The 12622-nt window shown below is 32.7% G+C and overlaps 1 protein-coding gene across 1 annotated transcript; it reads left to right on the top strand.

Annotated features, from left to right (window-relative positions):
- Positions 1–1583: 1583 nt before the first annotated feature.
- LOC116123878 lies at positions 1584–3843 on the top strand. Its single transcript, XM_031409619.1, has 5 exons — positions 1584–1927; positions 2037–2606; positions 2700–2765; positions 3124–3178; positions 3262–3843. The coding sequence occupies exons 1-5, from the start codon at positions 1584–1586 to the stop codon at positions 3841–3843; spliced, it is 1617 nt and encodes a 538-aa protein (XP_031265479.1).
- The last annotated feature ends 8779 nt before the right edge of the window (positions 3844–12622 follow it).

Below are 12622 nucleotides of genomic sequence, written 5' to 3'. Positions count from 1 at the left end.
TTGCAATATTTTAATAAGATATCGGTAATATGATACATTGTTACTTGAAATTTTCTCTTGATTTTGGAATGGATAATAATTAGCAAAACAGAAGTCTCTTCTTATTTAGGTACATGTTTGCCTTTCTATCAATCAAACATTTAGTTATATATGGACATACTAGCATCCATCTATAAACAAAACAATATATACTATATATGTTGATAATCTTCTCTGTGGACCGTAGATTTGAGTGGATGACTTCTAAATTAATGTTTGTGTTTCACATTAGTTATTTTTCATTTAGTTTATTTGGATCAAGTAGTTATTTCATTTTTTAATTATTATATATTAATAATTAAACAGGATTGCAATGGACAAACAATGGATGCAATGTATAGATAGATTGTGTAATGAGTATAGCACAGGAGTTCAGAAGTTTCTTGACTTTGCTTTTAGTCACACAAACTTAGGTGGTGTGATCCCATGCCCTTGTATGAAGTGTAACAATGTTTTGCACAAAACAAAAGATGAAGTACATGGTCACTTGTTAATGCATGGAATCCTCAAAGGATATACTTGTTAGTTATATCATGGTGAATTCATCACTAAAAAGAAACATGTCCCTAATGACTTAAAAACAAATGAAAAAGATGATATAATTGGGATGATTCATGATGCAGCTAGACCTAACCTAATGGATGCTATAATGCAAGATGTTTGTGTGCAAGACACCATCGAGCCTAACAATCCTAATAATGTTGAACATGATGCTTCACCATTGGTTCCAAATAAAGAAGCCCTTAAATTTCTTAAGCTATGAGAAGATGCCCAACAACAACTTTATCCTGGTTGTGATGAGTTCTCAAAGTTGTCATTCATTGTGGAATTATTTCAGATTAAATGACTTTATGGCATAAGTGATAAAGCAGTTGACTGCATAATGCAATTGCTTAAAAAGGCACTTCCTCATGGGGAAAATTTACCAAAATCTTTTTGTGACGCAAGAAAGCTTATAAGAGATCTGGGTCTTCACTATGAAAAAATAGATGCTTGTGAGAATGATTGTGTTCTTTTCTAGAAGGACAATGCAAATGATGAAAATTCTTTGATTTGTGGTGAATCTAGATGGAAATCAGTTGAGAAGAATGCGGTCAATACTAAATAGAGTGGCAAGAAGATTCCTAGGAAAGTCTTACGCTAGTTTCCACTAAAACAAAGATTGCAAAGACTATTTATGTCATCAAAAATAGCTTCAGATATGAGATGGCATCATGAGGAACGTCCCCAAGATGGCATTCTAAGACATCCAGCTGACTCTGATGCATGGAAATCTTTTGATATTTTACATCCAGGATTTTCTTGAGAGCCTCGTAATATTAGACTTGGGCTAGCATCTAATGGAATCAACCCTTTTGGTAATACGAGTGTTTCATATAGCACTTGGCCAGTAATTGTTAATGTATATAATTTACCTCATTGGATGTGTATGAAGCAACCCTATTGTTTTCTATCATTGTTAATACCCAGGCCTAAAGCTCCTGGGAATGACATTGATGTGTACTTGCAACCTTTAATACAAGAGTTATAGGAATTATGGCATTATGAAGTTGAGACTTTTGATGCTTCAAAAAAGGAAAATTCCTACATATGCTAATTTGTCAGGGTGGAGTACTAAAGGAGCAATGGCTTGTCCTTCATGCAATGAGGAGATCCCATCTACTCGACTTAAATATGGTTGTAAGTTTTCTTTCATGGGGGCTCGTCGATTTTTACCTATGAATCATAAATGGCGAGAAAACAAGTCTTCCTTTGATGGAAAATTGGAGAAAAGGTCTGCTCCCAAGAAGATGTCGGGAGATGATATGTTGAACCAATTGCAAATGCTTCAACCTATTACATTTGGTAAGGCTAAAAAGAAGCAGATGAATGATAAAAATCAAAACAGGCTAAATCGGAGGAAGAAAAGCATTTTTTTTTTAAATTGGCATATTGGAAAAAGAACTTATTACTGCACAATCTGGATGTCATGCACATTGGAAAAATATATGTGACAGTATCATAGGTACATTGTTAGATATTGAGGGGAAAACCAAAGACAACTTGAATGCTCGTCGTGATTTGAAGGAAATGGGTATAAGGAAGGATTTGCATCCAACTCAAAAGGATGGGAAGTGGTTTTATTCAGCAACATGTTACACTTTATCTTTAGAGGAAAAGACTAAAATATGCAAGTTTTTAAAAAGTGTAAAGGTTCCTGATGGATATTCATCTAACATCTCACGATGTGTAAGTGTTAAGGAGTGCAAGATAAATCGTCTCAAGAACCATGATTCCCATATTCTTTTAGAACAACTTCTTCCTATGGCAATGCGTGGAATTGTACCTAATAATGTGTATGATGCTATAACTGAGTTGAGCATTTTTTTTAGAGAGTTATGTTCAAAAGTGTTGAAAAAAGAAGCATTGGAGCGCCTTGAATCTCAAATTGTAATAACCTTGTGCAAATTAGAAAGAATCTTTCCACCAACATTTTTTGATGTTATGGTGCATTTAACTGTTCACCTTGCAACTGAAGCAAAAATTGTAGGACCTGTACAATATCGATGGATGTATCCTATTGAGAGGTAATATTTTTTTTTCATTATTTCATATATCTATTTTATGTTTATATGTGTGTGGTTATAATAAGTTATGAATTAGTTGAAACATTTGTATAGGTTCTTAGGAAAATTGAAGCGTTATGTTTGTAATAAAAGTCGACCAAAAGGTTCTATTGCAGAAGGGTACATTGTGGAAGAAAGTCTAATATTTTGCTCGAGATATTTAAATTGTATTGAAACTAAGCTTGATAAGTTGGGAAGAAATTTTGAAGGTAGTAATGTTGATTCAGGCAAAGGGTTATCTATATTTCATCAGTGTGGATATCCTTTAACAAGGGATAAGTGTAGGTCGATTGAAAATAATGAATGGAAACAAGCCCATCTTTATGTGTTGAAAAATTGTGAAGAAGTGCAACCTTTTTTACGGTATGATAGTTTCCTTGTTCATTTTTTTATTTGGTGCTTAGTTTTTTTTTTTTTTTTTTTAATGTATTGTTTTTTCATTGTTGGTTCTTACTTTATTTTTTCAAATTGTTTGCAGTGAACATGAGCAAGGCATGTATCAAGAGGATTTTCATGAATGGTTTCATCATCAAGTAAGGTTTCCTTTTGTAAAATTTTATTTATGCGCATTTTGACATTTAATTCTTACTATTTCTTCTTGTCTTCTTTTTAATAGGTTGTACAATTGTATAAAGAAGAGAGTACATGTGTAAATGAAGTTCTATTATCTTTGTCTTGTGGTACTTTTTATGGTATACAAAGGTTTTCAGGCTATATCATAAATGGTTTTAGGTTTCATACTAAGCAACTTGAAGGAAAAAGGGTAAAGCAAAATAGTGGTGTTTTGGTAAAAGGAATGGTAGAGGATAAAAATATAGATTATTATGGAGTTCTTAATGAAATAATTGAACTTCAATATTTGAATGAAAAACGGATTGTGTTATTTAAATGTGATTGGTGGGATGTTCATGTGATTGGAAGAGGTGTGAAGAATGATAAGTATGGTTTTGTTAGTGTTAATACAACTCGAAAATTATATACGGATGAACCATTTGTGCTTGCATCTCAAGCACAACAAATATGCTATGTTAATGATGGTTCCAATCCTAATTGGCTTGTTGTTTTAAAAGGTCATTCGGATAGCTTTTATGACCTACCGTGTGGTGAAAAATCATCTATTGATGAAGAAGCTTTCCAACAAGACATCTCTAAAATACTCCTCAAATTGCAAATATGTTTGAAGATGATGGTGACTTAATCAATTGGAAGAGACATGAGATATCTGCTTCTAGTAGTGCGATTGTTGATGATGATCATAGTGTTGATGAAGAGAGATCGAGATGTTGAAGACATTGATGATAGTGACATTGATGATGAAGATTTGCTCATATAGATTATTAGATTGTTTTTTACATTTTTTTTATTCTTTCATAATATATTTGTTTGAAAACTTCAAGATTTTTGATACAATTTTTATTGTTTACATGATTGTATGACTTGAGTTCAATCCCTTTATTTTACAAATTATGCTTTCAATTTTATAAAGTTTTATGGTTATATAATTCAATTAATTTGCTTTTCATATTAATACTTTGTGAAGTGAGATATGTTTTGATAAATATATTAATGGTGGTTTTGGTTATTTTGATATATGCACCAAGTTTTATATAAAACTTATCTTCCATACAACTAAATATTCTTTTTATTAAACTTATAAATAATTTAAATAGTTTTATTAACGTTGTCATCATCGTCATCTAAAACATACATACAAGTTCATATATAAAAATATGTAACATTATCAATTTTTATAATATCTCATATCTCATACCTAAAATCATTTATATTTTATAAAGTGTTAGTTTTAAATAATCATAAAAAAGATAAAAACCTTAGAGATCCTTTAAAATACAATTTTATTTTACAAAAGCCCAAACTCTTAGCTCGCTGAAGAGTTCTTTTAAGTTAGTTATTAGTTTAAGGTTTCATTTACTATTGACCTTAGTGGTGTGATTAACACTATATTTGACTATAACTATTTAATTCATAAGTAATAAAAATATAATTACTTACAAGATAAATTAGAATATCTATAGCTGCATACTATAAGGATTGTAGCAAATTAATTTTCACATTCTTTATTTGCTACAAATTCAAATAATTTATAGCTAATACACACATATTAGCTATATGTTGAAGCTAGTAACCAACAATGATACTAAAATGTTGTCACTACCATGAAAATAAAATTTGTATAGCTAGATACCTTAATTAGCTACAAATTTTAATATTTCATAGCTAATGTACAAATAATAGCTATATAATTAAACTCGTAGCTAATAATGATACTATATGCCACGTACATAAAATGTTTATAGCTAAATACATTAATTAGCTACAAATCTCAATATTTTATAGCTAATGCACAAATATAGTTATATAGTTAAAACTCATAGCAAATAATGATACTATATGCCATGTAAATGAAATATTTATAGCTAAATACATTAATTAATTACAATGTTTTACCATAGCTAATACATTGTAGCTAAATGAATAGCTATTGCCACAATTTTAATAAGTTAAAGCAATAGATGAATATTAGCTTCGAGGGAGAAATTCTTATCACTAAAATTATTTCAATTAGCTATAAATATTGACTTTTATAGCTGTAAATATGTATTTGCCTTAGTTTTTCATTTTGTAGCTAATTTTCGTAGTTATATGTGTATATTGTTGTAGTGTTAATGGGGACACATCTGTCTTTTCCACATCTGATTTTTCCCTGAATAAAAATCATCGATTTGGTGTCTAATTAATTTTATGTTTAAAAAAAATATATATTATGTGTATATTTAAATCATATTCTATTTCGAGTCATCTTATTTGGGCCATAATGGGTCGAAAATAGGGAATGACAATTTCAGCTATGGATAATCCCATGATAGACCTGGCCTGATAATAATGTCATAAGAAAACTCGATTTATAAGATTATATCAAGTCGATAACATTATTGATAAGGTGTGAGCTTGTGGTTACGTATTTATTTTTTAAATATCAAATCATCACCATACTTTGTCCCCAAGAAAAGAAAACAAGACTCACTTGCATCCCAAGCATAGATATCCAATATTTTAGGTATTCTATATCAAATAACATTAATACTATAGTACTATATTCAATGTTACTCAATTAAACGCTCTTAAAAGAACTTAATACAATTTATGCCAGTCTCTACACTCAAAATAAAATTCTGCTTCTGATATTTTTGAGTGAATGTTAAAGTGTTTGGCTCTATTGTGATATTCTCATCCCAGTAGGCCCGTTCTTTCATCTTTCAAAATACTACCAGTGTTGTCGATGGAATATGTTGTTGTCATTATAGCTGATTGAATGGTTGTTGTGTATAGAATAAAATACAGATACAATTGTTCATTGTAATGCAAATATCAATAAAAATACTTACATTCTCCATCAAAGATTGGGTCATAGTGTATCAATCTCTCAACCCAAATGTCCAATATGCCCTTTAGCAAAATAATCCTGTATAACATTCCCACATAACACATGTACTACTACACAACCCTTTTCCCTAATCCACCTAGACATTTGGGGTCCTTACCACACTCCTAACCATGATGGATCCAGATTCTTTCTCACAATTGTAGATGATTTCTCCCGTGGCACATGGGTCTTTCTTATGTAGTTAAAAGCCCAAATTTCCACTCATGTTAAAAATTTCTTAACTATAGTCACCAATAAGTTCCATTCATCTGTCAGCGTGTCCGGACAAATAATGCTCGTGACTTCTTTAACGATCAATACTCAACTCTTTTTTCCTCTCTTGGAATTCTTCACGAGAGTTCCTACACCTATACATCTCAACAAAATGGGGTAGTTCAGAGAAAACATCGACACCTATTAGAAATAGCCCGTGCTCTTAAAAACCAAGCCAACATTCCTATTAAATTTTAGGGTGAATGTGTGATCACAGCCAATCGAATGCTAACCCGGACACTTGGTGGTAAGACTCCATATGAAATGTTGTTCGGCAAAACACCTGACAACAATCATCTACAAGTATTTGGTTGTCTTTGTTACTCTGCCATTATTGGGTCACATGACAAGTTTGGACCTCAGGCCACTCGGTGCATTTTCATGGGATATCCAATGCTTTAGAAGGGTTATCATCTTTATAATCTAGCTGCAAACAAATTTATGGTTTCTTGGGATGTTGTAGTCCATGAAGATAGTTTCCCTTTTCTTAACAATGAAATAAGTTCGAACTCATCTCCCTAGCAGTCAACCAATTTTTTGGAGGATGATAGGCTGACAGGTTCTCTTTTTACAATGCTACCTTCCAATGACATCAGTCTATCATTAGATGTAAACCCATCTACTAGTCTTGTCCTTGATTCTCCATTGGTAGAAACAACACAACCTATTGACACTTCACCTAGATATCCTCCAATGTCACCTACAGGGCCTTTAGTATCTCCTATACCACCATCAGAGCCTTTAGTATCTCCCACACCAGATTTCGAGCCTCCTCACCCGACCCCCAATCTAGATGGCAAATTACATTTGTTCCACCACAATAACTCTATCAGGTACCCCTTACCCGACCTTTAAATATGTCAACTATGAACGTTTATCTCTTACCCTCAGGATATATGTTCATCAGATTTCTTCCAATCATGAACCATCCATTTATTCCCAAGCTGTTCACCATCCTCACTGGCAGTAAGCCATGGCAGATGAACTTATGACCTTTGCTTAGAATAATACTTGAGAATTGGTGCCTTGCTAAAAACCTATTGGTTGAAAATGGGTTTATAAAATCAAACATCGTGCTGATGGATTGATTAAACATTATAAAGCTCAGTTAGTTGCCATAGGCTTTACTTAACGAGAGGGATTTGATTACCAAGAGACATTCTCCCCTATTGCCAAACATGTTACTATCTACGCTTTCCTTTCTATTGCTTCTATTCGAGACTGGTCTCTCCATCAAATGGATGATCATAATGCCTTTCTACATGTTGATCTTCATGAAGAAATTTATATGGATCTTCCACCAAGACTTCACAGACAAGGGAGAACACAGTATGTCGTCTAGGAAAGTCCCTCTATGGTTTAAAACAAGCCTCTTGACAATGGAATGAAAAATTCACAAAAGCTCTCAAAGTCTTGGGATTTGTCCAATCCAAGCATGATTATGCACTCTTCTCTTGGCGTAAAGGTAAAATGTAAAACCCCCCTCCAGTCAGGTATCCTCTGAATATCCCTCAATGAGAATTCCGAGGATATATGTCTGGAGAACGAGTTGTATTTAGAAAAAAAAATCTGTATAAGGATAATAATAATATCCAAAACATGCATATAAAATATCACGCAGGATCTAAACTTATAATTTACAAACTTTAAGAAATTACAGAATCAAAACATATTTATAGGGTGAAAGCTTCCAAAGGTATTTCTCAAATATTTATCATTTACATTATTTACATAAGATAAAAACATCGAGATGACAATAAATCATCTCCCCTCACGTGTAGTCCCGCTGTCTCTAGCATCCCTCACTTCTAGTCTACCTGCAAAGCAATCAACAATGAAAGGGTGAGCGCTAATCGCTCAGTAAGGAATGATCTATTTCATTCTGAATGTACTATTTGATCTTTATTTAAACATATCTGTTAACACATCACTTATCTTTTACATCTAGGGATACTTCCCCTTTTATTACTAAGTCATATGCTTTTCATCATTTTATCCCATGGCTAGATAAACATCAATGTGTACACATACAAATAAGTATGTAAACATAGTACACACACATCACATGTCATGACATAACATCTAAAATCATCTAACATGAGTATAAATCATCTCATGATGTAAATAACATCATAACTCATGTAATGCAACTAAATGCATATGAAACATTTAACGTCTAGCCGATCGGACTTTTCTTAGCATCTTAAGCACTTCATATCATCTAGCCTCAAATTTCATCTAGAGCTCATATCATCAGGAGGCGTGCTTACGCGTTATTTAGCATCTAAAGCATATATTCATCTTTCCTCAACCGGTATACGAGGATATGCTTACGCGTTTTCCATCGTGTCTATATGCATCTCTATCATGTCTATTTGCATCTCTAACATCTTATGGCATGTAAATACATATTTTGGTGAGCTTAATACTTTTAATTCATCTATGGATTATCAACCCATTTACATTACCTCTTGCTCACATACATCATCTTAAAACATGTATTATATTGCATCTTCATGCCATTTCATAACATTAATCATGCATTGACATCATGACCATGTATATCTTTCAAAGATCATCTAACTAATGGGTAAACATTAGTACATGGCATAATTACAATAATACATTAATAATCAATTCATAATCATAAGAATTGATTATGTTAAATCTTAAACTTTAATAACCAGTTTATGCTTCAGGCCATTTTCCATCCTTTTCTCAAACGAATTGGCTCTTGGCATAAACATAAAAGTTATAGGTCTGTGTCTTAGCTTTCTAATGCTTCAAGAATCATCTCATTTTGATATTTATAACTCAAGTTATGGTCAAAATACAGAAGCAGGGTTAACAAAACCTCCAAGCTCACTAAATCCGAATTTTCATATTAACTATGCCACATCAATTCCTATTGACATTAACCAATAGGTTAACTTATAGATCAAATAAACCTCCCCTTAATAGTCTTTAACATCTTAAAGGAAGTGTAAAATCTCATTCCCATAATCATCCATTATTGCTATAACATTGTAAGCTAATGCAAACAACACATCAACACTTCTAATAGCAACCATTCAACACCATGTGGCCTCCAATACTACAATTTTTGCCACAATCAGTATCCACACTTCATTTTCTTCAATCAAACATAACAACTCATAAAACATAAAGAGCAATAACTTCATGTATAATGAATTCAAGGCAATAAGTAGAATAAATGAGTTCAACTACACTTGCCATCAACTAATTCTATGCCTTAAAGCCTTAATTTAAGGTTTCATAAAAATCTACAAACCCTAGCATAAACCCTAAAGTCATGGGAGGTTCTTCCTTACCTTTTTAAAGACTTCCTCCAACAAATCCTTTGCCTTTGACTTCTTTTACACCTTAATCCTACATATATAACATTATACCTCAACATCTACCTCAAATCTTCAAATCACATCAAAACTAAAGTTTTTAATCCTTACCTTAAACCCTTCAAATTGAAGATCCAAGGCTCCTATCTTGTTCTCCTTGAAAAATTAAGCAAAACTCCTTTAAAACTTAGAGAAAGAAAGCTTGTTTCATGGAAGATTTGAGAGAAAATGGAAGAAATGTTGAAGAAAGGCTCTCTCCTTTGGCTTGAACGAATTTCATCTCATTTATAGGAAAATATTTCATTTATTTTCCAAAATTATGCAATTGGCCCAATTATTTTAATTGTATAACTCATAAGTCCTTAATTCTTCATATAAGGGCATTTTGGTCATTTCACACTAGACATAATTATTACTTAATTAATGCCATTAAATGCAATGAAGCCTACTCATCCTTGACTTTTTCAATGCTTATCCATAAGCAAAATAACCATTTTGCCCCTAAGCCTCTTTATGGATAATTGATTCATACCGTTCCAAATGAATTGACTATTTTGCCCTTAGTTAGATTTTATGCTTTTTAACATAAAATTAACATCTAAAGGACTATTTTGAGTTAGGAACATACCTTTGATATCTTGGGTATTACATAAAACCTTCATTGCCCTCATCATCTATGTTGATGATATTCTGATCATAGGTAATGATGAAATAGCCATTAGAACATTAAAAGAGCATCTCAAAAGACATTTTCGGATAAAAGAATTGGGGGAACCAAAATATTTCTTAAGGATTGAAATTGCAAGATCTCCAACAGGCATTTCCCTTAGTCAATGCAAGTATGTTCTAGAGCTTATATCAGATTCTGAATTGTTAGCATGCAAACCAAGTGTTGTTTCGGTCAAACAAAACTCCAAGCTCACCCCTCAAGATTATGATAAAGGGGTTTCATCCTTAGAAATTGATCCACCACTAGAGGATCTCTCACAGTATCAAAGGCTTGTAGGGTGTCTTATTTATCTTACCATGACACGACCAAAATCAGCTATGTTGTGCACATTCTCAACCAATTTATGCATGAGTCGAAGCAATCCCACGTGGATACAGCAACAAAAGTACTTAAGTACTTGAAAAGTTGTCTTGACCTAGGACTTCTTTTACCTTGGGGCGAAAATTTAGACATCACTGCATACTGTGACTTTGATTGGGACACATGTCCAATGACAAGAAAATCCCTCATCGATTTTTGTATAGAGCTTGGAGGAGCTCTAATTTCTTGGAAAATAAAGAAGCAACTGATAGTATCTCTTTCATCAGTAGAAACTGAATACAGAGCCATGGTCAAAACTACATGTAAGATCACCTGGATACTTGGGTTACTAGGAGATTTGGAGATATAAATAAGTAAGCCTGTTCATTTATACTATGATAATAAGGCTGCAAATGACATTATAACAAACCCGATGTTTAATGAAAGAACAAATCACATAGAAATTGATTGTCACTTTATCAAAGAAAAAATTCAAAGAGGGATAATCAAGACTCTTCATATTAGCACTTCGGAACAACCAGTGAATGTCTTTACTAAACCTATATGCAGTAGACAACATTCATATCTTCTTCGCAAGCTTGGAGTCTATGACATATACAAACCACAAGCTTGAGGGGGAGTGATGGAATAGAATGTGGTTATGGCTTGATCATAGCCTTCATTACACCCTATGATTATGCCTTGACTCCAAACTTGATTCTTGGCATAATCATGTCAAATCAATCATTCATTATTTGTGTAATTAGACTTTATTACATTTCCATTCTTCTATTTACATTTTGTATAAACTGAAGCAATGAACAAAGAATATACAATATACAAAAGAATAGAAATCGTTCTGTCATTCTCTTCTTTTCTTGGCATTATCTAGCAGTCTCTTTATTTCTTTTTCTACTTCTCTTATGAACTCAAGTTTTGACATTATGAGATAATGGACTTCTTGGAGAAGTTGTAGGAGNAGAATGTGGTTATGGCTTGATCATAGCCTTCATTACACCCTATGATTATGCCTTGACTCCAAACTTGATTCTTGGCATAATCATGTCAAATCAATCATTCATTATTTGTGTAATTAGACTTTATTACATTTCCATTCTTCTATTTACATTTTGTATAAACTGAAGCAATGAACAAAGAATATACAATATACAAAAGAATAGAAATCGTTCTGTCATTCTCTTCTTTTCTTGGCATTATCTAGCAGTCTCTTTATTTCTTTTTCTACTTCTCTTATGAACTCAAGTTTTGACATTATGAGATAATGGACTTCTTGGAGAAGTTGTAGGAGTTGATGGAGAGAGATTATGGCTTCATAACGCTTCTAGTGAAAGTAGGAGAGATAGTGGCACAGAGAGTGAGAGAAGAGGCATAATTGTTGAGAGATGAAGGGAAAAGATAGAATAGTGACAAAGTTGTCTAGAGTTTTGAGGTTGATGGAAATGGAGTTGGCCATGGTGAAAGCTGCTATTAAAGAATAGACTTTTTGTGAAAGGCTAAAGCAAGCTAAGGCTCGTTGCATACAAGCCATACTTGTTGCTAATTCTTTTCGAACAACAATATGTACACATGATTCCCAAATTGGTGTATCAAAATTCAAGTAAAGAAGAATTAGAGACTCTGTGGATAGAAGCACGGTCCCGAGTTTAACTCCCACAAGGAGCAAAATGTCCATGATTTAACTAGCGGGCTGCAGCGGTGACTGCAGTGGTAGCTCCCTGGGGATTAGGAAAAAATTCAATCGCAAGCTATTATGTAAGAATTACAAAAATTATGAGTACTCTATCTCTTCTTGTAATTTCCACGAGTAATGCTTTAAGAAGTTTGGGAGTTTATATAAATCTTTTTTTGCTTT

This window comes from Pistacia vera, unplaced genomic scaffold (genome assembly GCF_008641045.1).
Source record: "Pistacia vera cultivar Batoury unplaced genomic scaffold, PisVer_v2 Contig146, whole genome shotgun sequence".
Classification (NCBI taxonomy): domain Eukaryota; kingdom Viridiplantae; phylum Streptophyta; class Magnoliopsida; order Sapindales; family Anacardiaceae; genus Pistacia; species Pistacia vera.
This window is presented reverse-complemented; position numbering and strand designations above follow the sequence as displayed.

Coding starts and splice junctions, on each gene's coding strand:
- LOC116123878 (XM_031409619.1), top strand. CDS start 1,584: ATGAAGTTGAGACTTTTGATGCTTCAAAAAAGGAAAATTCCTACATAT. Junction 2,766..3,123: donor AAAGGTTCTATTGCAGAAGG/GTACATTGTGGA, acceptor AATTGTTTGCAG/TGAACATGAGCAAGGCATGT. Junction 3,179..3,261: donor ATGAATGGTTTCATCATCAA/GTAAGGTTTCCT, acceptor TCTTTTTAATAG/GTTGTACAATTGTATAAAGA.